The sequence below is a fragment of the Balaenoptera physalus genome (assembly GCF_965194825.1).
Source record: "Balaenoptera physalus genome assembly, chromosome: 12".
NCBI classification, from domain to species: domain Eukaryota; kingdom Metazoa; phylum Chordata; class Mammalia; order Artiodactyla; family Balaenopteridae; genus Balaenoptera; species Balaenoptera physalus.
In genome coordinates, this window is record NC_138897.1 from 90,737,971 (window position 1) to 90,764,116 (window position 26,146).

Here is a 26,146-nt window from a genome sequence, read left to right on the forward strand (position 1 = left end):
TCCTGTGCAAGACAAGATACTGGGCTCCACCTGTTGAAACCAATATGGCGGGTCATACAGTTCCCACCGCTTTGGGATCTGGGATCCCGGGATTTATGACCAGAACTGACCCTGGTGGGGGTGTGTGGAATATATGGACTGACCCAGATGTTTTCCTGTGAACCAGGTAACCCAGTTAACCAAGATGCTGGATTCGTTACTAGAGGGAGAAATCGAGGACCCTGATCTTCTGGAGTGCTACTTCTTAGAGGCTCTGTACTGCTCTCTGGGTGCTTCCCTGCTCGAGGATGGAAGAGCTAAATTTGATGAATGTATTAAACGCATCGCTTCTTTGCCTACTGCTGATACGGAAGGGGTTTGGGCCAACCCTGGGGAACTGCCAGGTAGGAACCAAAGGTAGCTTGTTTTCCTACTCAGAATGTTTTTGGTTAGGTTTTTAAGAGGACGTGACCTTGCTTTTCCATATGTATGCCTGTATGGGTTTTCCAGATTGTTTGCTTCTGTAGAGAAATGTGCAATGGTCAGAGCACCCAGTGGTACCCTCAGGAGACGTTCAAATGCGTGAACTGCTATAGCAGAGCCCAGCTCCCTTGGATGGCCTTTTTTGCTGAGTCTAACCTTTTCCCCCCTAGCTTAGGCGCTTGCTTCCTTCACTCTGTTTAAGCTCTTTAAAATTTTCACATTGTGCTTGCCTTTGAATTTCTTCTCCTTTGGGCTTCTCTCTTTTTTTTTCTCTCTCTAAAGTTCCACAGCTTAATTCATCTGCTCTATTCCTGAGTATTTGCACAGTAGACAATCATGTGTGGATTTGCGGATCATTCATAGGAAATCATTATATTAAGGTTTAACTGTTTGCATGAAAAATGTGCATCCTCAAAGAACCATATATGATGAAAATGTGGCATTCTCCAAGAACTATAGCTAACACTAGGATCCTTCTTTGTCTGTCTCTTAATGACATTTGAATATGGCTTGGCAGGGAGACCTAAGTTGTATTCTATAATCATTACCTGGGCTGTTCTTTTTAAAGCTCAAAGTAAAATGATCGTAGGTCTTTCTAGTGGAGAGTCATTGAGCAAATAAAAGATGTTGTAAAAGTCTTTGGTCTTTGTTCAGACACCAAGGGAGGAAAGCGGGGGATGGGATGAATTGGGAGATTGGGACTGACATATATACACTAATATGTATGAAATAGGTAACTAATGAGAACCTGCTGTGTAGCACAGGGAACTCTACTTCACTTCGCTGTACAGTAGCAACTAAAACAACATTGTAAAACAACTATACCCCAATAAAAAAAGTCTATGGTCTTTTGGGGAGTAGTTTGCTCGTACTTTCTTGGGGCCCTGAGTCTCCTTTGGTGGCAGGCTGCGGGGGGTGCTTCCCAGCTATGCCTACCACGCCGGCTACGTGCTGCTGCCATCAGAGACGATGCTGGTCCTGGTCTGGTCTTTCTCCCTAGTTTGCTGTCATCTTGGGGACTTGAATGGCCGTGTAGACAACCCCCTTCCAGATGCCTTCTGCACTCAGCTCCAGGATCCGTGTCCCTTGACCTCATCCTAGCTCATAACACCTGGCACTCTTCTGTCTGCTTCATAAATGCATACCTCCCACTCCCTGCTTCACAGTCGGCTTCTGTGATTCCTGCCACACGTGATCCCAGTTGGCCTCGTGGGGACTGTCCCCCACCCCCCACCATTCTTCCTACCACCTTCTGAACCCTCTGAATCCTTTTCTGCCGCCCTATCGCTTCAACCCCTCTTGCCTAATTGCCCTTCTGTCGAATCTCTCTGAGAAAACCCAAGCCTGCTTTCTCTGCCTCTCCAGGGGCTGAGGGATACTGAGACAATCACACAACCACGAAGCCTGGCACCTCCATAAATTCAGTCTTGAACTTGAACTCCCTATCCTGTCCCCACAGGGGCAGTTCCTCTCCCTTTTTCTCCAAATCTCCACATGGCCCTCTCCCCTCTCTCTGCAGGTGACCTTCCTTCTTCCTTCAACAGGAAAAATGGACACCGTCAGATAGGAATTTTTCCAGCCCCCATCTTCTCCTGTCTCCTTTCTCAGGGGAGAGGAGACCAGCTCCCAGCTGGACCCGCCCTGTGCTTTGAGGTCTACCCCCACCCTCCTCACCAGGCTCCTGGCTTCACTGGTTTTCTCCTCTTTCTCCTGTATTTTCCATCTGTCCCTCTCTACCAATACCATCCCACCGGCTCTTAGACATCTCTACCCAAACTGCTCCTCGCAAACTGCACATGCACTGCCTTCTCGTTGCCGGATCTGGTGACCCCCTTCTGGTCTTTGCTTCCCCGACCTTGTCCCAGCATCGGACATGGTACCACTTTCTGCCTTCTTGAAACGTTCTTCCTCCATCCTGCTCCATCCTGGCCATGCCTTCAAAGTCTCCTTTGTTGAGTCCCCTTCCTCTGCCCCTCCCTCACATCAGGATTTGGTCCTAGACCCTCTTTTCACTCTTCATGAGACTTTTCACCATGTCCACAGCTCTGACTTCCAATCCCCTCCCTTCTGAGCCTTTTCCTGGGTTCCCTAGCCCAGTTATATTTAAATCTATCTATCTATCTATCTATCTTTATCCATCCATCCATTTTTATCTATCTCTATCTACCCATATCTCTATCTACCCATCCATCCATCCATCCATCCATCTATCCATCCATCCTTATCTATCTATTCAATTAAGTTTCTGTCCAGGGAGCAAATAGCATTAGTTCATTTCAAGCATGTGCCAAAGCTGATTCTGTATTTCCATGTCCACGATCGAAGTGAAACAGACCACTGTTTGTTACAGGTCACCTTCCAACCTTGTTTGACTTTCATTTTGATCCCACACAGAAGAAATGGATACCATGGAATAAATTAGTTCCAGAGTATGTTCATTCCCGTGAGAGGAAATTTATTGACATCCTGGGTAAGTGAGAACCAAACCCTCGGTTTAGGCGTGTATGGTTCTCATTCTGTGAGGAAGGGGAAAGGATCCTGAGGTCCCTGTGGTACTCTGAGTCTCACCCGGAGTGCCGGTTGGGAGAAACTGAGGAACGTGAGCCATGGGCTTTTCCAAGAGGGCGGCACTTTGGGTTCCTTTTATGTGCTGCTGGCTGTGGGCATCTTCAGATGTCTGTGCCTCTCAACTCTTTCCCTGGGCAGGCGGATCCTGACAGGTCGGGGCAAGAGGTAGGGTGCTGGTCTGCTTCCCATTGCTTTGCACAGGCTGCCTTCTGCCCCATAGAGCTGGCTGGGCGTGGGGAGGGATGAAGGAAGGAGTGAAAGAGGAATGAACAAGGCAGCGTTTTGTAAGAGATGCTGCCTTGAGAAGTCGCGTACCGTGGGCGTTGTGTATTGAGTCGTATTTTACGTGCACACCTCTGGCTATTTGGATAACATAGAGGCTGAAGCATTTCACAAAATGAATATCTGATTTTGGTTTGTATAGAGTTCTTTTAGAGTGGGGTGTACGTATTTTCTCAGGAACCAATCAGGATTAAAAATTGCCAATGCCGGAGTAAGCCAGACCTGACTTTGAGGCTTTATGCTCTCTTCAGAGGAAGTTGTTGGTCAGGAAACCAAATCCTGATAAGTGATAAGTGAGTGACATATGCAGTGGAGAAGCTGAGTTTTTAATATCCTGAGTATAAATCAGAATTGGATATTAAAACAGTTTGGGTGTTCTACACCTGGATATGGTGATGATGACGCAGCTGTAGAAATGCACGAAACTCATCAAATTATACACTTAAAATTGGAGTGAATTTTATGGTATGTGGGTTATACCTCCATAAAGCTATTAAAAATAATGGTTGGGGTGCTGAGGTTCTCCTAAGATGATTTCACCCATATATACGTTTTCAAGGTCACCTCTTGGGTTTTTGCTGATGCTTTTTATGGGATTTATGGGATCCTGTGAAACTCCAGGTTGCCCAATGCACACCTTGTTGGCATTTCTGTGATGCGTCTGTTCTTCATATATTCTTTAGTTCATACGGTGGATACAACCCGTACTACCTGGACGCTGGAACAAATGGTTAAGATTAGGCAACCTGTTCTTTTGGTTGGTGAATCTGGCACCTCCAAGACAGCCACTACCCAGAACTTTCTTAAAAACCTGAACGAAGAGACTAATGTAAGTCATTATTTGTATCTGTTATCTATTGCCGCGTAACAAGTTACCCCAACACAAAGGAGCTCATACAACAAACACTGTGTCAGTTTCTGCAGGTCAGGAATCTGGGAGTGGGTTAGCTGGGTGGTTCTAGCCCAGGCTCTCTCATGAGATTGCAAGCCCCACCAGGGCTGTGGTCATCTGAAGGCTTGACTGTGGCTGGAGGACCCTCTTCCGAAATGGTTGGCCTCAGTTCCCCACCATGTGGGGCTCTCCAAGGGCTGCTGGTGTCCTCTTGACATGGTAGCTGGTTCCCCCCAGAATGAATGTACAGCATAGCAAAGCAGATGCTGCAATGCTTCCTATGACCCAGGAAACCACACACCATCGCTTCTGCCACATTCTGTGGGTCACACAGAAACCACCGTGGCCCACCCTGATACAGCGTGGGAGGGGGCTACACGGTGTGGGTGCCTGGAGGTGAGGGTGCTTGGGAGTCGTCTGGAGGCTGGCACTCACATTCCTCGTCACCATTTTGTGGTTTCTCCCCTCCTTCCTCCAGCCACGTGTCAAAATGTGGGAGGGTCTGGGTGCCCCAGGGCAAACGACAGTGAACAAGGCTGTTAAGGCCCGATCTTGTTAGGAGGGGAGACAAACGCGAAAATGAGTACATGAAACCCTATCGTGCAGAATGTGCCAGGTGCACCGAGATGTTATGAAGGAGGGTGGCATTTCTCCTTTCCGTGTACTCACAGTGGTCCTGCATGGCCCACCTGCTCACCATTGCAACTCTCTTGGCTTTAAACAAGTTCTACTTTATGTTTAATAACCATGTAAAGACTCTTATCTCCTCCAAGAAGCTACCTGTGATTTTCAGGCTCTCCAGCTGTCATATATTTGTCCCCAGTCCTCACACTGACTCAGTTCCTTGTTAATGTTGCCCGTCATTTAAGCTCCAAATTCCTGTTCTGGGCTTCTGGAACCTCAGAGGGGAGACAGTTCCCCACTGCTTTCCTCTGACTCTCCCTTAGGCTGGTGCCTGCAGTAGCAAAGAGGCTCTGGGAAGCCACGTGGCCCTCTGGGCTGGGGAGTGGTCAGCCCGGCTTTGCGATGGGCACGTAAGGGATGTGGGCGGGGCTGGGATGCACTGCCCACGAATGGATGGTCAAGGTCACTCACATACCAGCACGTGCAAGCATGGTTTATTTAGCTCTGAGGATGCCATTGTGGAGGGCACACGAAGGATGTTTACAGCCAGAAGGACCTACCAGTTAATGGAGCAAAGGGAACCCGTGTTCAGAAGCCCCCCCACCCCCGCCGTGACCCTCCCCACCGGGACTCAGCAGCCGGTGCTTATCAGCCCAACAAGACATATCTGGATATGTTCATGACAAAGAGAAGCACACTCACCTTCAGATGTTCAGCTCAGGTGCACCTGCGCTTGTGGACACCTTGTAGAAGGGTGTTATCTAAGGCAGCGGTTCTGAAAGTGCGGTCCCTGGACCCACGGCATAAGCATCACCTGAAAACTTGCTTAAACCACTGGGACCTACTGAATCGGAAACTCTGAGGATGGGGCCCCATCAGGCTGCCCTCCAGTTGGTTCTGATGCGTAATTAAGTGTCGGAGCCACTGATCAGTGAACTCTCACCCATCGCTCTAAGAAGGGGCAGGGGAGAAGCCCCAAGTACGAGTGCGTGAGGATGTGCGCCCCGCACAGGGATCGGGGGACCTCCCTCACCTTTCTCTCCGTGGTTACTTCCAAGGACTAACCAGTGATTGTTCATGCTGTCTTTGACTTATTTATTAAGATGTAGCAGGCATGATAGTAACTTATGTTTGGATATTGCTTTGTCATTTTGAAAACACCTTGGTGTATTTCATCTCACACGATAAAGTCACTCTATGAAGTAGTCCAAGAAGATGTCGTTAAAATCATCTTTCAGATGAGAAAAACGAGGCTCTGAAAGGTTAAGTGACGGCTCTGAGGTCACCTGGTTAGAACTGTGCGGAGCCAAGCCCCCCACCCAGTCCGCATTGTCACACCTGGCAACCAGTTATTGCTTCATACAACCTGCCAAAAGGAAAGAGGAATTCTTGCTTTAGCGCTAAAAAATAGAATGAAGTTCCGACTCACATTGGGTTATAAAAAGGTTAGTTCAGATACCAACGAATTTGCAAAATAGATGCTAGCTTACGATCAAACATTCCCTGCAGGCACCGTGAAAAAAAAGGCCACCTTTTGGAATAATCTTCTGTTTCAGATTGTGTTAATGGTCAGTTTCTCCTCCCGCACCACGTCCATGGATATCCAAAGAAATTTAGAAGCCAACGTGGAAAAACGAACCAAAGACACGTACGGCCCACCCATGGGGAAACGCCTCCTGGTGTTCATGGATGACATGAACATGCCAAAGGTTGGTGGGGTTAACGGCGGGGGCGGGGCAGTGTGCTGTGTTTGTGGCCGTGTGTGTGCGTGGAGTGGGTGAGTGTGAGAACGCCTGTCTTTATTCTGCACAATGTCTGCAGGGCCCAGGTTACGAGGAGCCAGCTGAAGGGACAATGTGACAGGAAGTGTCTTCTTAACCAGAGAGACCCTTTCCTTAGATTGTGTTCTGTAGTTTCTCAAAGGAAGGAAGTAGGTAGCAAGGCAGCCTCTGAACTACATTCAACATATGTTTGAGCGAGAGATTTCCAAATGAGCTGTACTTCAGGTAGGAATGCTGCTCTCAGCCCCATTTACATGGGAAGCATGAGGGCAGGCACTTCCTCAGGATTCCTCTGGATTTACCAAGGAAAGGGAACTTTCGCCTGCACAATGGATGTGTTTCTGGGGCCAGAGCCTGAGAGGTGCAAAGTTTTCTTAGCACTTGGATTTAGATTTATATCTTTTCTGCAGAACCATTTTTTCCCTGAAAAATCTGTCTTCCAGATGGGCTGTTTGCAAAGCCAGGATCCATCCATCCACACATCCATCCATCCATCCATCCATCCATCCACACATCCATCCATGCATCCATCCATGCATCCATCCATGCATCCATCCATCCATCCATGCATCCATCCATCCATCCATCCATCCACACATCCATCCATCCATCCATCCATCCATCCACACATCCATCCACGCATCCATCCATGCATCCATCCATGCATCCATCCATGCATCCATCCATCCATCCATGCATCCATCCATCCATCCATCCATCCATCCATCCATCCATCCATCCACACATCCATCCATCCATCCATCCATCCATCCATCCATCCATCCATCCATCCATCCACGCATCTGTGCATCCATGCATGCACCCATCCATCTATGCGTCTATCTATCTTTGCATCCAGCCAGCCATCCACACACTTGTTTTTCCATCCATCCATCCAACTGATATATTTATTGAGCACCTCCTATGGGACTGGTGCTGTGAAGTGACGAGCAAAACGTATATAGTTCCTGCCCTCAGGGAGCTTACAGTCTAGACAGGGACACAGATTTTTTTAAAAATTACAAATGAATATATAGAACTGCAAACTTTGAGAAGCCCAGTGAAACTCAAACCAGAGTGCTCCGAGAGAGTGAGAGGAGAGATGAGATTTAGTTCAGATGGTCAGCAAAGGCGTTGCTGAGTTCTGCTTTATGATACCACTGTTCTTCCTTTTCTGTAAAAAAAAAAAATCAAGGTGGACGAATATGGCACACAGCAGCCGATTGCCCTGCTGAAACTGCTGTTGGAAAAAGGCTACCTGTACGACCGGGGGAAGGAGCTGAACTGTAAAAGCATCCGAGACTTTGGCTTTATTGCTGCGATGGGGAAAGCGGGGGGAGGCCGCAACGAAGTCGACCCGAGATTTATTTCGCTATTCAGTGTCTTCAACATTCCATTTCCTTCAGAGGAGTCTTTGCACTTAATTTATTCCTCCATCCTCAAAGGCCATACCTCGGTAATTTGATTTTAATTAGAAGTCTAAACCGGAGGGCCATGTGTTGGGTAGAAATGTGGTAGCAATGTGCGCATCTGGCACAGCAAACACAATGCCTGCAGCCCACGGTGCTTCTAGGAGACTGTGAACATGTTTTCATTTCTTTCAAGACCAGAAGAAAGGAATCAATATAATTCAGCCTGGATTATATTCATCTTTATACCAAGGCAGTCATAATATGTATGTAAGATAATATATTTAATTATAGTTAAATAAAATAATGTATAAATATAGTTTTATTTCTATAAATAACATGTAATATATATAATAATATAAAGAATATAATATATATGATAAGATATATATAAATAATGTATTTTTATGGAGGAAGGGACCCATGAAGGATAAGTGCCTGGGGCCCATGGAAGCTGTGATGTGGCCCTGAGTTACATAGGCCACCTTGAGTGACAGCAGTGAACCAACTAGAGGACTTGGGCTCTGGAGTCTGTCCCCATTCTGCTCCTTGGGCAAGTCCCTTGAGAGCCCGTAGTTCCCATCCTCCTCCGGAACAGGGAGATAATTCTGGTACCCACCTCACTTAGGTTTTGGGAGAATGAAAGGAGAAAACGCATGTAAAGTGTGTGGCACAGTGCCCAGCATATGTCCAATACTCACTAGATACTAGTTATTCCTGTCATCGTTGTGATTTACGTGACCCCCATAAATGGAACCCGTTCATTTAAATAATGACCTTCTGATCCTGGCATTTGCCTTCTAAAGCAGGCTTGCACACTTAAAGTCTTGAAGGGCCAGGCAGGAAACGTAAAGGTGTGGGATCAGTGGTCACCTGGCGTGTTCATGCCCTGCGTTAAGCCATTCGCTTCCAAAACAGTGAGGTCTGTGCTAGTCAAATAAACCTCAAACTGAGGGCTGGTTTGGGGCTTTGGTTTCATATCACGTTGACTTGTCAGTTAATGTGAAAATCTAGGGAAACAAAAGCAGATCAGATGATTAGCTTCTCTGGTTCTTTAATTGTTTTCTTACCTCCTCTCAAAAAATTATGGTAAAATTCATGCGACATAAGATTAGCTATTAAAACCATTTTAAAGTATACAGTTCAGTGGCATTTAGTACATTCACAATGTTGTACAACTATCACCACTGTCTAGTTCCAGAATATTTTTATCACCCCAAAAGCAGTTATTCCATCCTATCCTTCAGCCCCCGGCAACCACTGATCTGCGTTCTGTCTCTATGGATTTTCCTATTCTGGAAATTTCCCATTAATGGAATCATACAATATGTGGTCTTCTGTGTTTGGTTTCTTTCATGTTTTCAAGGTTCATCCATCAGTGTAGCAGGTGTCAGTGCTTCATTCTTTTTTATGGCCCAATCATATTCCATGGTATGGATGGACCACATTTTGCTTATCCATTCATTCACTGATAGATACTTGTGGTGGGGGGGGGTCTTTTCATTCTGTAGGTGTTTCATGAGAGCATTGTGGCTGTAAGTGACAAGCTGACATCCTGCACGTTGGCACTTTACAAAAACATTGTTCGGGATCTACTGCCCACCCCATCCAAGTTCCACTACATCTTTAACCTTCGAGATCTCTCGCGGATTTTTAACGGTCTTGTCCTCACTAACCCAGAACGGTGAGTTTGTTTTCTCTCACTAAAATGTGTCCCATCAGCACGATGGGTTTTCTTATTCTTTTAAGACAGAGGAGCTATCAAGGAATGTGGTGTGAATCCATGTATCAATTAATTACCCAGTGTCTTTTTGTTTACGTTAAACGAAGAACAGAGTCAAATGCTTGCTTAAGACCTGATGCCTCTTGAGCCCTTGAGTTGAAGGCAGGTGGAGCCAAGAGAGGCAGATGTGTGGCCGTGTGCACAGGTGTGTGCAACGCCGCGGTAGGACTGCTGTGACAACCATTTGTTCTCAGTTCTAAAGGTGAAATTTGCCCGCGTGGAGCCTTTCCTTCATACAACTGAATTGTTGCCAGTTGCCAACTGGTTCTATTATCAATATATGTGTCTTTGGGAGAAGTTAAGCACGGAGGACAGAAGGGATTTTAGTCTGGGTCTAGAAGTTGACTCATGAAAGCTAGACGTATTTGTGTGTTTACATTAATGTAAACTTTCATCTATGTAGACTTGCAGGGATGATCCAATTTCGTGGATTCGTGTTATGAATCCACAAAATACTGAAAAACGAATTAGGAACTTTCCCCGTACCCACACTGCCTCTTGGGTGCCCTTGAAGGTTTCAGAATGGCAGTTCCGGAGAGAGCAGCTCTAGGTATTTAGGGTGGAGTGAGAGCTCTTTGCCAGAAACCAGAAAAAGACCCAGAACTGGGGTCAGATGGAGTTGGTTTCTTAGAAAAAGGAGCTGCCAGTGGCTCTGCTGCTGATTTTAAATTCATAAATTCCAGCAGGTAGGAGTCCTGTCAGGTTCTCAGGTCATTTACGTCACTTATAGACAATGTTCTTTTTCTTCCCTGCAGTAGGATAAGTTATGAATGACAACCTTATGGTCTTTACACTTAAATTGTTAGCTTGCATTAAATTTCAATTAATGTGAAACCAGGGGGGGAAAAAAGCCTATGGGAGTGTTGTCCTTTTCTGCACCCTGTGTACCCATCTGAAAGTAGTAGCATTCAGCCTGCTCTTCTCTAGATAACTTTGTGGCTGGTTTTGCCCCTTCCATCCTGTAGGTTCCAGACGGTGACCCAGATGGTGAGAGTCTGGAGGAACGAGTGTCTGAGAGTCTTCCACGACCGGTTAATCAATGAAACAGACAAGCAACTGGTCAGTACATTGAATATGTACCAGCAAATGCAAAAAAAAAACAACCACAAAGTTCTTCTCTGGGTGAAAAGAAAAAGTACAAATAAAAAAAAACCCAATGTATTTTTTTTCAATGTATTTTTCGTATGGGACACTGCAGAAAAATAGAGACTAACAATGAAAGTCAACAGGTAAAGGAGGGTGGATTATTAAGTACCTTGCAGCCAATGGGGAGAAAAATCGAATGCAAATTACTTCAGATAATCCTAGCATACACTCTTTTTCTGACAAGTCTTAGCACGTCTATGGTGTTGAGTTTGGCTTCCTGAAGTGGTCTTGTATTGTCAGGTCGAAGAGCACATAGGCAGCTTGGTCACGGTACATTTTAACGATGACGTGGAGGTGGTGATGAGGGACCCCATCCTGTTTGGAGACTTCCGGATGGCTCTGCACGAAGAGGAAACGCGCATTTATGAAGACATTCAGGACTATGAGGCAGCCAAGGCTTTGTTCCAGGTGCGGACAGGGCTCACCTCTCCCGGGAGCGCGTTGCATGGGTGCCCAGGAGGTGGAGCAGGAGGAACACCTGTGCCTCTGTCTCTAGGTTCAGAATGTGGGCTTGTGTCTGATCCCGTGGTGTCCATGTCCAGTGGTGCACGGGAATGGTCTGATGAATTTGTTCAACACACAGACCCCTGGGGCCCATCTTTGTGTGTTTCCCTTCATCAAGCCCACGAAGGGTGCCAGGGTTCCGATGCACAGCCAGCTTTGGGAACCACTCATCTGACCCCCTAACATTCATCTTCATCTTAATTCACGAGTCGAACCTTGTAACTAGCATTGGCTTGCTGCTGGCCAGTCACAGACCAGCAGATCGAAATCTTGATCGTAAAAGCTAGTCTCTTAAACCTGAATGATTGAATAATTTCAGCAATTATAGACATTCAGAAAAATCTCTCCTCTGTTCTTAATCACTCTGGCACAAAAAGAGAGAGTCTGTGTCTTAGAAGCCAGTGATTCTTAAAGAAAAATTTTTTTTTTCTCAAATTCAGGAAATTCTTGAAGAGTATAACGAAAGCAACACCAAAATGAGCTTGGTTCTCTTTGACGATGCTTTGGAGCACCTGACCCGTGTGCACCGCATCATTCGGCTGGACCGAGGCCACGCCCTGCTGGTCGGGGTCGGGGGCTCCGGGAAGCAGTCTCTGGCCAGGCTGGCCGCCTTCACAGCTGGCTATGAGGTGAGCCGAGCTCCCCTGCTACCGCCCAGGAATGGGTTTGGTATGCCAATTTCCACAGTTAGTAGCTCCTGCAAATATTTGAGCTATCTATAACAGATCACAACACGATGTTTTCATAGAGTATAAAGTGTTTTTGTTGGCGGGGGGGGGAGGTTGATATTATTTTAACTGAATATTCGAAGCATCTAACTATTGTATTGTGTTTGGAATGAAGAATATGTCAAATCAAGTTCGAAAGTCAAATACGAGCAAATCCTGTGACCTGTGACCTGTGCTCGTGTAGAGGAGGGGTTGCCCTAAACCTCCATGGACCCAGTGTTGAGGGTCAGCAATGTATCAGCACAACCAGCATGCACGGTTCTGGGACATTCTTAGAATCTTTAAAAAAAAAAAAAAGTTTTATTGAGATACATTTCACAGACCATACAATTCATCCACTTAAGGTGTACAATTCAATAGTTTTATAAAAATATGTTCAAAAGGTTGTGAAACCATTACCACATTCAATTTTAGAACATTTTCATCATCCCAAGAAGAAATCCCAAGCCCTTTAGCTGTTGCCCTCTATCTTCCTGTCCTTCCAACCACCCCAGCCCTAGGAAACCACTCATCTACTTTCTGTCTCTCTCGACTTTCCTGTTCTGGATTTTCACACAAATAGAATCAGAGCATGTGGTCTTTCGTGACAGCTTCTTGCGCGTAGCATAATGTTTTCGAGCTTCATCCATGTATCAGTGCTTCATTCCGTTTTGTGGTTGAATCATGGTCCCTGTGTGGTAGACCACGTTTCGTTTATCCATCCATCTATTGACAGTCATTTGGGTTATTTCCACCTTTTGGCAACTATGAACTATGCTGCTCTAGGCATTCATGTACAAGATTCTGTGTGGACATATGTTTTCATCTCTCTTGGGTGGATACCTAGGAGCAGAGTTGCTGGGTCATAGCGGCAATTCTCTGTTGACTCATTTGGGAAACTGCCAGATTGTTTTCCAAAGGGGCCTCACCATTTTATATCCCCCCAGCACTGTATGAAGGGTCCTGTTTCTCCACACCGTCCTTAGGCTCTTACAGAGAGTCCTGCAGTGCCCACAGGTTAACTCGCCAGCCTGGCCCATCACCGTGGAGACGTGCACCGTGCAATGAGAATCAATTTTGAAGAGGAGTTGTCTCCACAACTCACCCTCCCACACTGTCTTTAGTTCTCTGGTATCTGATCCTGTTCATTACTAGGGTCTTGCATTATCCTCAGTGTCTCTGTTTTTGCTGAAAACTAGCCCCAGGTGCCTTGACCGCCCCCCACCCCCGCTGCCCCCCGGCGTGCCTGCTCTTCCTGGGCAGAACAGGGTCGTTATTCAGCCTCAGTCATTACCAGGCGCTCAGCTACCCCTGATGCCTACCCCGGATCCCTTTGATCCATCTTCTCGGAGGGGATACCTCTTGCTGGGTTTCTGTAATCCTTCTACTCGCATTAGAAGGTGTTCTTTTGCACAGACTGTCTTATTCGTCTTCTCATGTTTTCTGGAATCAGATTGAACTCAGCATCATTATCATTATCACAGAGTGATCACTGTTGTTGTGGGATCACTGGTCTCTGTATACACGTAATATGTCCGCATCGCAGCTATTCGGAAAATGCAGGAACATCTAAAGAAAATAAAGATCATCTGTAATCTCACCACCTAAGGATTACCACTGTTGGTTCCTAGTAACATTTTGGTGCACATCCTTCCAGAATTTTCCTATGAGTCTACAAATATATTAACTTATTACTAGCAATGGGTTAATGTTATATGTAACTTTTTCTTAAGAGGGTCTTGTAAAATTTTATTTTCAAATTATATTTTTCAGAGTATAAAAATACTATATACCTTTTCCACTTAACATGTCAACATCCCTTGTCATTTGACATCTTTCAGAATCCAAATCTGATGAATGTGTAGTACAATATTTTAATTAAAAATTCTTCTTTAGTTGGACATTTAGAAATATTACAATTTTGCAATATTATATAATTAACATCTATATGGAACTTTTGTAATCTGTTTTTTTCCATTTAACTCTAGATCACTGACATCTTTTAAAGTCAATAGCTATATATTTGCATTTTCCTTTGAAACACTGCACAATGTTCCCTTGTGTAGATGTGCCACACATAAGCCTCTCTGTTGGTGGACATTTAGCCTTTTCCTTGTTTTGTTATTATAAACAGTGCAGTGATGAACATTCTTGTTCTTTGCACATCGATCAGTCGTGCAAAGAACACAACTGTTGTTGTTGTTGTTTCCATGCAAACATTTTCTTTTGAAATTGGGAAATTGGAGGGTTTAAGGGTATATGTTTTTAAAAGACTTTTGATCCATGGCACCAGATTTCACATTAGAAAGGTTGGACCTGAATTCATGGTGGAGTTTGCCTCCTTGAATCAGGAGTAAAAAGGACCTAGGGAATTCCCTGGCGGTCCAGTGGTTAGGACTCAGTGCTTTCACTGCTGGGGTGTGGGTTCGATCCCTGGTCAGGGAACTAAGATCCCGCAAGCCTTGCGGTGTGGCCAAAAAAAAAAAAAAAAAAGCCTGGAGATGGAGGACCAGAGGAGAAGCAAAGGATTTTTAATTTTATCCATAACTTTGCTAAAAATAGTTTTGAAGCAAATATGACTTTTGGGTTTTTAGCAAATGTTAAAGATGGGTGGGGTGTACAGTGTCATTCTATTATTCACTGTATTTGGTTTATTTTTAAAAATGTCTTCATTAATAACCAGTCAGTCCCACAACAAAGGATTAAACTGATTTATGCTACCAGCAATGTCCTTTTCTCCCTACTCTGCCAACACCAGGTATTGTCATTCTGATATCTGCCAGGGTTACAGGTGAAAACTATTATAGTTCAAATGAGAATTTATTTCTTTAATTAATAGTGCAGTTTGAATATCTTTTTATACGTTCATTAGATATTTCTCTTTTCCCTTTCGTGAGTTGCCTCTTTATATGCTTATTGATTTGTGAGAACTCTTTATATAGAAGAGCAGTCACGGTTAATTCAATGACTCTAGCTTGCAGTATTTCACAAATATTAACCTTTGGTTGAAAGTATTTCTAAACTAACTTGGTTGATGTACCTTTAAAATTAGATAAAATATGTAATCAAAATCATCCATTATTCAAATGTAATTGTTTTACTATTGTTTCCTACATTTTTCTGTAGGATATAATGTTACCCTCTGGGCAAGTTGACTTTTCTGTTGATTAGCCCTGGTAAAACTGATGCATTTTTGGGACTTCCCTGGTGGTCCAGTGGTTAAGACTCTGCGCTTCCACTGCAGGCGGCACAGGTTCGATCCCTGGTTGGGGAACTAAAGTCCCACATGCCATGGTGCATGGCCAAAAAAACAAAACCAATAACAAAACAAACAAACAAAAATGGATGCATTTTCCTTTGAGGTAGTGCTTGTGCATCTTGGGCTCGAAGAATGGCGGAGAGGATGTCGGGGTGAAGAGGAGGAGGAGTGGGATATGTTGGGCTGTCCCTGTGTCCTGGGAAGTGGAGGGGCAGTTGGGTAGGGGGACCAGAGAGAGCTGTTCATGCCAGGGGTGCCGGGACCTGCTGAGGGGGCGGAGTGAAAGCTACCCTTGGGGAGGATGAACTGGGTTTGCAGGCGGCAGGTAGAACTGGAGACCTGATTATATGTGGCTGAAGGTCTTCCATGTTGCCCTGAGTTTGTGCCTGTGACTGTGTGAGAGGGTGTGCGGGTCTCCACGTGTGTGTAACCGTGTGTGAATGTGTGTGAGGGACTTTGAGTGTGAAAGTGGGTGAACATCTGTGTGTGTGCCCACGAACATGGAAGTGTGTCGACTGAGTGCATGTTTGAGAGTGACTGTGAGTGTGAACATGTGTGGGTGTGAAAGTGTGTGAGTGGCTGCGTGTGAGCGTGTGTGAGTGCCTGTGAGTGTGAAAGAGGCTGTGTGTGTGTGTGTGAGAGAGAGACTAGAGGTAGAGGGGAGGGAGGAAATGAGGGATCTTTCTGTTACCATAAAGCTGAGCTTTTTCTAAACCGTTGGTCGCAGTTAAACTTCTACACGTGTGAGCCGGAGGAAATGCTTGAACAGGAAAGACTTGGCTTACATTTGTGTCCTTATTTCCATTTTAATCTATTTTGTGTGTAATAGGATTTTTGAATTTAAGATTTTTAAAATTGCTTCTTATTCGGTTTTTTTTACACATCTTCCCACAATTTATCTCGTTTTAAATAAGTTCGCACAGTGACTGTATCCACAGCCGTTCCCTCTGTTGCTTGGCTCACCCTCTGCCTTCCGTCCCTCCCAGTAACTCAAATGGCTCTTTTGTTTTTTTGGCCGCCCCATGTGGCTTGTGGGATCTTAGTTCCCCGACCAGGGATGGAACCCGGGCCATGGCAGTGGAAGAGCCAGGTCCTAACCATTGGACCGCCAGGGAATTCCCATCAAATGACTCATTTTAATGACTGAGGGTATCCTTTGCTTTACCCCCACCCCTCTTTTTGCAGCCATATTCATAATCCGTCCGGACGGGCCTTGTTCCTGCATAAGCTCTCACCCCGCACACGTGTGCGCCCGCACAGAACGTCCACTGTGCTTTGTCTGACAAAAAGGGATGTCAGTTTTCTGTGTCCTGCGTTTCTCACTCAGCCGTATTTCGTGAAAATGGCCCAGGTCATCCAGATTTGCTGTCGCTGGTCCCTCTGTGACGGCGGCTCAGCCCGAGCTGCGCTGCCTGGAGCCGTCCTCTCCCTAGGGCCGGTGGTCTCACGGGGATGCTGTGCTCCGTGTCGGCAGGTGTTTGAGATCCTTCTGAGCCGCGGCTACGCTGAGAGCAATTTCCGGGAAGATCTGAAGAACCTTTACCTGAAACTTGGCATTGAGAACAAGATGATGATCTTCCTGTTCACGGATGCGCACGTGGCCGAGGAGGGTTTCCTGGAGCTCATCAACAACATTCTCACCTCAGGTACCGGGACGCTGGTCTCGCACGGGGTTTGCTGGTCTCCGCTGCTCAGCTTTCAGTGGAGGCAGTCCGATAAGCGTTACCTTTTTAAAGCACTTCCTACCTGCAGAGGAGGCGTCATTCAGGCTCTCACAGGTGGGTAGGCGCAGCACAGGCCAAGGGTACAGTGTGTACGGTGGGAGTGTGGTGAGCTGGTGGACGGGTTGCAAACCAGGTGAAGGGGCCACACCGCGCAGGGCCTTGTGAGCCATTTAAAGGAGATTGGATTTTATTCCGGGTGCAGTGCTGTGGTACAGATTTACAGTTTTATTTATTTTTGTTTTATTTTTGGCCGTGCTGCATGGCATGTGGGATCTTAGTTCCCCAACCAGGGATTGAACCCATGCCCCCTGCCTTGGAAGCGAGGAGTCTTAACCACTGGACCGCCAGGGAAGTCCCCAGATTTCCATTTTTAAAAGAGCCCTCTGGCTGCCCTGTGGGAACTAGATTAGAGATGCATTAGACCCCGAGAGGGCAGCCAGCTTGGAGCTGCTGCCCAGGTACAGGTGAGACATGACGGCGACTTGGACGAGGGTGGGGCAGTGGGAACGGAGCGAACTGGTGGATTCTCGAGATATTTTGGAGGTAGAGCCAATGGGACTTGGATGGACCGGACAAGGTGAGGAAGAGAGTGTCAAACATGATTCTCGGGTTCCTGGCTTGAGTGAGTGATGAGTGGCTCCGTTTACCGGGGAGGGAAGACCAGATCGGGCCTGTGTCATGTGGGGCTTATGGAGTCCACTACACCTACGGGCTGTTAGATAGTGTGTTTGTTTTCGAGGGCTGCTGTAATAGAGTACCACAAGAGGGGTGGCTTAGACAGCAAACGTCTATTGTCTCACAGTCCTGGAGGCCAGGAGTCCGAGATCAGGGTGTCGGCAGGGCTGGTTCCTTCTGAGGGCTTTGAGGGAGAATCTGTCCCACTCTTCTCTCCTGGCTTCTGGTAGTTTGCTGCCCATCTTTGACATTCTTTGCCTCGTAGATGCATCACCCCGATCTCTGTCTTCGTGTTCTCTTATTGTTCTCCCTGTGTCTTTCTCTTTGTCCAAACATCCACCTTTTAGAAGGACACCCGTCATATTGGATTAGGACCTACCTTAATGACTTCATTGTAACTTGATTCTGTAAAGACCCTATTTCCAAGGATACATGTGTCTGATGCTCAGAAGAAGGGCCTCGGGCGGAGATGTCAATTTCAGAGTCACGGGCCTGTAGTTTGTAAAACCTTGGGGATGGATGGAATCATCCCCGGGGAGAGTGTGAGAAGCAAAGCGAGTCCAGGACTGAATTCAAAGAGGAAGAGTGAACCAGAGCAAGAGAACGCAGAGGAGAAGCAGGAGCAAGTTCCTCTTTATATCTTGGAGTCCACATGGCTGTGACTTATTACAGCAACAGAGCACGCAGCACGATCGGCACAGGGAAAGGCACGTGGGGTAAAGTCTGGGGGAACCGGGCACAGGCTTCCAGAACCCCCTCCCTGGGGTGTCCCACAGGACACACTCAGTCCCCCAGCGAGGAGTTGTGACAACACGTGTGAAGTATCCTCAATCAGGGACGCCCAGTAGAGACTCAGCGCTCAGGCTGTTCACTGGGGACTGGTCAGGTAGGCACCTTCCGCCTGGCACATACCAAATTCCAGATTTCCAGGGGGAAAGCAGGTGGTCAGCATAAACCGCAGTTTGTACCACCAGCTCAGGCATGGTAAGCCCCTCTGATTGGTGAATGGTGGTAGGAACCCTCGTGGAGTCTAAGTTCCCAGGAGCCAGCCAAGGGCCAACACTGAAAGCAGGCTTTTGTAAGGGGAGCAGCCTCGGGCCTGCTGTGTTAGCTCTTTTCTCAGGGAACCCATCTGATACTTAATAAAAATGTTCTGTACTAATTTGAAATGGTACAAATAGTGAACAACAAAAAAACCCAAAAAACCCAGCAAAACCCCCAAAGCCCAACTAGCCAGAATCTGGCTGTTTCTCGTCCTGAGGGGGCTCTCCCCTGCCCGTCTCCATGTATTTAGTTACTCCATAATTCTCATCAGGTCTAAACCTTGGAGTGTGTCTACTCTTAGCCTCTCCCACATTTGCGAATGCTTTTTTGTCTCTAAAGCCTGTCCCTTCCCTTGTGTTCCCTTTACCATCTAAGCCAGACCCTCGTCGTGTCTGACCTTGACTTTTTGCAGACATCTCCGTATTGCTCTTCCTCCTAAGATACCACTCTCTGCGCATTGCACTTGTTCTTTCTTTGCTCCGGGTCTCCATGGACTGACTTCTCCTGTCTCTGCAGCCTGGCTGCCTTTCTCTTCTCATTTTCCAGTCTACTCTTTGCATCCTGCCTCTGCATCTTGCCCATGCCTGGCACACTCTCTCTCTCCATCTCTTTATCAGCCTCCATGGTTGCAAGTGACAGGAGCTCAACCCAAACAAGCTTACGTAAAATTCGGGAGAAATGAAGGAGATGGTATTGATTCTTGGAACTGAAGAAGTCCAGGTTGGATTCAGGTGCTCAAATGAAATCATCAGGAACTGGTCTCTCCCTCGCTCTTGGCTTTACTGTTTTTCTTTTATTTGCGTTCTTGGGATTTCCCAAAGTAGTTTTTAAAAATGGCACTAGAAGCTGCAGACTTGCATCCTCCTTTCTTAGCCCAGTGAATGAGGGTTTCTCTTTCCCAGGAGTTTTGGCCAAAGTGCCTGGCAGGGCTCTCATTGGCTGGCTCAGATCACATGCCCATCCCTGAGCCAATGACTTTGGCTGGGGTCATGCAGGGTTCTGATTGGTCAGGCCTGGGGTAGTGTCATGACTACCCAAAACCACATCCAGACTTAGAATGGATGAGAAGTGATTCTCCAAAGGAAAAGAGAGACCTATGACAAGAAAGGGGGGAATGCATGGGGGCTGGGGGCAGAAACAACAGAACTCCACTTTCAAGTCCAGCACCAAGGAAACTTTCCCCCCAGTTTTAGCTCTAGTGCCTTGCAGGGTCACCCTCCAAGAAGCCTCCTCGACGGTGCCAGTTTCCTGTCTCCTGAATGCCTGGGGCACCTACTATCTAGGCTATTGACGTGGCATTTAGCACACGTGTTCTTGGGTTGGCAGCAGACTTTTCATACGTGGGTCACAAACTTGTAATCCGGGATGTAAATGTCAGCCCTGTTCTCTATCTGTAAACCCCACTGCAGGGCTCGGGGTGTATTTTCTATGAAGACTGAGTAGGGTCCGGTGGGTCCATTTAATAGCACCCCAAAGGATGGAGGGCAAATAGCTCTGAAGCTCTTATGCTTTGCTGCAGAATGAAGGCTTTGCCTCTCCTCCTTGGCACTGGTGACATTAGGGGTGGGATCGTTCTTTGTTGTGGAGGCTGTCCTGGGTATTATGGGATGTTTAGTAGCATCCCTGGCCTCTACCCACCAGATGCCATTAGTACCACCCCCCGCGACACACACACACAGCAACACACACACACACACACACACACACACACACACACACGTTGGGACAACCAAAAATGCCTTCAGACGTTGCCAAATGTCCCTTGGGACGGGCAGAGTTGTCCCCAGTTGAGAACCCCTGCTCTGATGCTCACGGTAACCCGCCCAGGTAAGCAGGAGGCATTTGTTATTTCCATTTCACAGATGAGGAGATTGAGGCTCCAAGGGAATTACACACACGGCAAGTGAGCCTTGGGTCTCAGAGTTGGGACCCAAGCCCTGCTCTCTGGACTCGGCATCTACTGCTCTTTCGTGGCGCTGTGCTTCCTGCCATTTCAGTGCCTCGAGAGATAATAACCCTGGAACTTAAACAAAATCCTGGCCTTTGTTTTCTAGGAATCGTGCCCGCGCTTTTCCCAGAGGAGGAAAAGGAGTCTATCCTCAGTCAGATTGGACAAGAGGCTTTGAAGCAAGGGATGGGCCCGGCCAAGGAGTCCGTGTGGCAGTACTTCGTGAACAAGAGTGCAAATAACCTGCACGTCGTCCTGGGCATGTCGCCGGTGGGGGACACCCTGAGGACCCGCTGCAGAAATTTCCCAGGTGCCCTTGAGCAGAGCCTGCAAATCCGTTTTCCCCCTTCAGCAGGGCGCGTGCCTTAGGGAGGGAACGACATGTGAGGTTCCACCAGCAAAGTGACCCATGCCATGGTCATTAGGTTGAAGTGTGGGCCCTGCCGTGTCGGATGAGCCCCGAGCGGCCCCTCACATCTGCCAGCAGGCTCTCGTGTTGCCGCTGGGTGGCTGTTATCCTTCTGACACGAGGAAATGCTCACGGTCCCAGGTGCAAGGCCCATAGCGAGTGCAATGTAGCTCTCCGCGCCCTTCCATCTGGGAAGATTCTGGCAGCCTCATGGAAGGTGCAGTACCTGCCCCTAAAACAGAGGGAGACCGTTTTGCTCCCCCAGGGGACATTTGTCAATGCCTGGAGACATTTTTGGTTGTCACAGCTCTGGTGGGGGGCGGCCACGTATCCAACTGGTATGTAGTTGATAGAGGCCAGGGGGCTGCCAAGCATGCCACAGTGCACAGACAGCCCCACCAGACAGGATTATCTGGCCAAGTGTCGATAGTGCCGAGGTTGAGAAACCCTGCTTTTGATCATTATTTTTGTTTATTTACTTATTTTTTAAAATTTTTGGCCAGGCTGCGCGGCATGCGGGATCTTAGTTCCCCGACCAGGGGTTGAGCCCACGCCACCTACATTGGAAGCGTGGAGTCCTAACCATTGGACCGCCAGGGAAGTCCCTTGATCATTATTTTTGGACCCGCCCAGCTCGTTCACCAATGTGTTGGGTACCAAAGACGGTATCCGTGTTCTCGAGCATCTTGGAGTTGCAGAGCGATCATCTCTTTTGTTTCTCTTTCTTTTCAAGGTCTAGTAAATAACACTGGTATCGACTGGTTCATGCCCTGGCCTTCCCAAGCTCTACGTGCAGTGGCTAAGTCATTTTTAGGTAAGTGACAGCTAATGTGGGGACCATGTTAACAGTATAACAAAGCAATTTGTTATCCTTTTTCTGACTCTGAATTTTGGTCCAGTAAATTCTGTCACCATTAACCCCCATGGCCGTGAATGGTGTTTTAGTTTGTTAGTGTGTTTTGATTTATATTGTGTTTTAGTCCAAAGAGATTTCGGGGGATTTACAAGGACAACGTAGGATAAAAATTGATTAGGTATCATCCAAAGTAGGGGGTCAGCAAACCCTGGCCTGAAGGCCAAATTCAGCCCACCACTTGTCTTGGTAAATGCAGTTTTATTGGAACACACGTAATAAACATACTGTCTATGGCTGCTTTTATGCTACAACCACAAAGCTGAGTAATTGCCACAGAGACTCTACGGCCCACACAGCCTAAATATTTACTGTTTGGCTCTTTACAGAAAAAGTGTGCTGATCCCTGACCCCAGGGATGCCTGAAGGACCTTTCGGTAAACTGATTATCCATCAGGGCTGATTTTGCTCTACAGTTTCCAAGCCCTGAGGCCTTGATTATTAATTTTAATCTTCAAAATAAGAAAGCAAGTCAATTTATCCTCAGGGAAAAACTTTTTATCTGGACCTAACTTGAGCAGATTTATGACACTGGGTGACCTTGTAAATAGCATCAGCCTTATAAATATGTATTCAATAAATAAATAACTAGTCCCACTTGATAGGCAGATTGCAGTCTTTTGGGGAAGGGCCCTAAGAGATTATCTCTTTCCTGATGATATAACTCAGGGATCAGCAAACTTTTTCTGTAAATGACCGGATGATAAACATTTTCAGCTTTGCAGGTCATATGGTCTCTGTTGCAACTACTCAATTCCACCATCGCATCAGGAAGGCAGCCCTAGACAATATGTAAATGAATGGGCATGGCTGTGTGCCAATAAAACTTTATTTACAAAAACAGGTGGTAGGCCGGATTTGTCCTGCAGGCTGTAGGTTGCCAATCCTGATATAGATGTGCCTTAGCTTTCATAGGCTTGTTAGCCACCTCCGTGCATTAGCACTTAGCTTTGCTTTCAGTATTCAGTGATTCAGTATCATAAATAATGCTGCATGGAGTTTGCTCAGAATTTTTTTCCTTAGGTTATATCCCTGGAATTGGGATGACTGTACCCATAAGTATGGATATTTGTGAGGCAAAGCTTTTCATGAATGCTGTTAAATTGGCCCATGGCTGTGGTTTGCTAATCCCTGGTATAATTCAAGATCAAATATGCAGAATCTGGATGAATGCATGCTTTTGGTCATACTTCCTTCCTTCATTTTCTGCTTTGAGGTGAAAGTATTTTGCAATCTGTGAGATAATCCAAGTGATGTGGTTTTGGCACCGGGAGTGATTATTAATTCTTTCATCAGACTTACAGGAAGACCTACCTTGTGCCCAATATGTGCTGGGTACAGGGGATACAGCAGGGGCACTGAGAAATTTCTCTCCTGGAATCTCAAGCCCCTCCTACCACACTGTCTTAGCCTTCCTACCAGTAGGGACAGAGAATTGGCTTTCTGTGTTCTTAGAGAAATTGCCAGAGCGTGGATCAGTATTGTGGTCCAGAAAAGCCACTGACAAGTGATAACTGCTCTTTTCCATTAAAACATTTTTATGTCGTATTTTATTGTGGTAAAATGTATATAATATAAAATTTGCCATTTTAACAATTTTTAACCATTTTAAGTGTGCTCTGTTACACTAATTACATTCACAGTGTTGTGCAACTGCTACCACCATCCATCTCCAGAACCTTTTTCATCTTTAAAACTGGAACTCTGTCCCCACTGAACACTCACTGCTTGTCCTCCCAGACCTGCCCCCAACCCCTGGTAACCTCCAATATACTTTCTGTCTCTACGAATTTGCCAAATCTAGATATTTCAAGTAAGTCAAATCATGAAACATTTGTCCTTTTGTGTCTAGCTTCTTTTACTTAGCGTGTTTTCCAGGTTTATTCATGTTGTGGCGTGTGTCAGAATTTCCTTCTTGTTTAAGGCTGAATAATATTCCATTTACGGACAGACCATATTTTGTTTATCCATCCATCTGTTGATGGGCACTTGGATATGGTTCCCACTTTTGGCTACTGTGAATAGTGCTGCTATGAACATGGGCGTCTAAGAATCTCCTTGTGTCCATTTTTCAGTTCTTTTGGGTACAAACTTAGGAGTGGAATGGTTGGGTCACATGGGAATTCCATGTTTAACTTTTTGAGGAACTGCTCCTTTCCTTTCTTTATGAGCCACCCTTTTCCGTTCCTTCCTCTTCAGGGACTAATCCACTGATCCCAGTAGAAAATATGGAAGATCTGGTAGAACATGTTGTTTTGGTCCACGAATCCGTGGGTGAATTCAGTAAACAATTTCTACAGAAACTGAGGCGCAGCAACTACGTAACTCCCAAGAACTACCTGGATTTTATTAACACGTATTCGAAATTACTGGATGAGAAAACTCAGTATAATATAGGTAAGACTCGGGAATGGGACGGTTAACAGGAATTGTTATTACTTACGAATAAAGATCCAACTGCTGATCTTTTCCTTAAGCAGACATTTCTTAGCAAGATTGGGCATACTCAGGATTGAGGCAAAGCAAAGCACATTTTGGATTTTGCATTTCAGAGTGATTCGTCTGTGTGGGCAGGACCCTGGCATGCTTTTATTTTTGTTTTTCTGTGCTGGGCCATGCACTTTCTTAGCCCTAAATTTTCATTGCATTAGAGATACTATTTGATGAGAGCAACGTGCTCTGTTGGAAAATGTTTTTTAAAAATGCTCTGGCTCTGGTTGTTGGCCAAACAAATGGTTATTTTCAGAAATACATTCATTTTGGAAGATGCCATCCCCAAACGGCAATGGAGGTACTGATAGACGCTTGACATCTCATGAAAATGATTTTTTTTTTTTTTCCGGTGAGCCCAACGTGGACGAATCGCACTGGAACGCTTGTCTGGGTGTGTTGGGAACAGCGCCCCTGGAGGGTGAATACCTGTGTTCCCTTTCCTCAGCTCAGTGCAAGCGTCTGGAGGGGGGGCTGGACAAGCTGAAGGAGGCCACCGTCCAGCTGGACGAGCTGAACCAGAAGCTGGCCGAGCAGAAGATTGCGCTGGCGGAGAAGTCGGCTGCCTGCGAGGCCCTGCTGGAGGAGATCGCCACCAACACGGCCACAGGTGAGTGCGGGTCCAACTCTGGGGGTCGGGACACCCCACGCCCCACCCCACCAAAAAAACCCCAAAACAGGACAGGGCTCCACTGGGGGACATCCCTGGGAAGCCACTTGTAGGAACTGGCATCTTTTTTTTTTTTTTTTTTAACATCTTTATTGGAGTATAATTGCTTTACAATGGTGTGCTGGTTTCTGCTGTATAACAAAGTGAGTCAGCTATAGGCATACATATATCCCCATATCCCCTCCCTCTTGTGTCTCCCTTCCACCCTCCCTATCCCACCCCTCTAGGTGGTCACAAAGCACCGAGCTGATCTCCCTGTGGTATGCGGCTGCTTCCCACTAGCTATCTGTTTTACGTTTTGTAGTGTATATATGTCCATGCCGCTCTCTCACCCTGTCACATCTTACCCTTCCCCCTCCCCATATCCTCAAGTCCATTCTCTAGTAGGTCTGTGTCTTTATTCCCGTCTTGGAACTGGCATCTTTTGACCCTCCCATTGCTATTTTTTTCTGAGTTGGCGTCAAGCCCCCTATAATAGGCACTAAGACGTTACCATAGGCAGGACCCACAGCTGGTAGCTTGACGATTTGCCAGGATGAGGAAGAGTCATCTCTTTACCCTCGATGAGCTAGTGAACTGGGTCGGTTTAAATGACCTTGGCCTGAGCATCATTCACTTGGGACTTTCTTGGTTCTAATGTGAACCTGTTTCCGGGTTCTTTCTTGGGCCCCTCACCTGATCTTCCTGGCCTGGCGGCTGCTCTTGGTCTGCTTCCCTCCTGCTCTAAGGAATTGGCTTTCTTTTTATCTATCTATCTATCTATTTATTTATTTATTTATTTGGTTGCGCCGGGTCTGAGTTGCGGCACACGGGATCTTTGTTGCGGCACGTGGGATCTTTTTTTAGTTGCGGCATG

General features: G+C 46.5%; 1 protein-coding gene across 5 annotated transcripts in view; it reads left to right on the top strand.

The window, feature by feature from the left end:
* The window catches only part of DNAH10 (dynein axonemal heavy chain 10), a 148,206-nt gene that overhangs the window by 91,932 nt on the left and 30,128 nt on the right, over window positions 1–26,146 (top strand). For 4 of the 5 annotated variants that reach the window (XM_082418126.1, XM_082418130.1, XM_082418128.1 and 1 more), the window contains 14 exons: window positions 167–383; window positions 2,813–2,932; window positions 3,996–4,141; window positions 6,385–6,537; window positions 7,805–8,065; window positions 9,530–9,702; window positions 10,767–10,860; window positions 11,188–11,355; window positions 11,892–12,080; window positions 16,892–17,063; window positions 20,915–21,118; window positions 21,951–22,031; window positions 24,330–24,527; window positions 25,069–25,230. In XM_082418126.1, the coding sequence (XP_082274252.1) occupies window positions 167–383; window positions 2,813–2,932; window positions 3,996–4,141; window positions 6,385–6,537; window positions 7,805–8,065; window positions 9,530–9,702; window positions 10,767–10,860; window positions 11,188–11,355; window positions 11,892–12,080; window positions 16,892–17,063; window positions 20,915–21,118; window positions 21,951–22,031; window positions 24,330–24,527; window positions 25,069–25,230 (2,338 nt within the window). The remainder of the gene's footprint in view (window positions 1–166; window positions 384–2,812; window positions 2,933–3,995; window positions 4,142–6,384; window positions 6,538–7,804; window positions 8,066–9,529; window positions 9,703–10,766; window positions 10,861–11,187; window positions 11,356–11,891; window positions 12,081–16,891; window positions 17,064–20,914; window positions 21,119–21,950; window positions 22,032–24,329; window positions 24,528–25,068; window positions 25,231–26,146) is intronic. The other variant, XM_082418127.1, reaches the window with a different exon arrangement.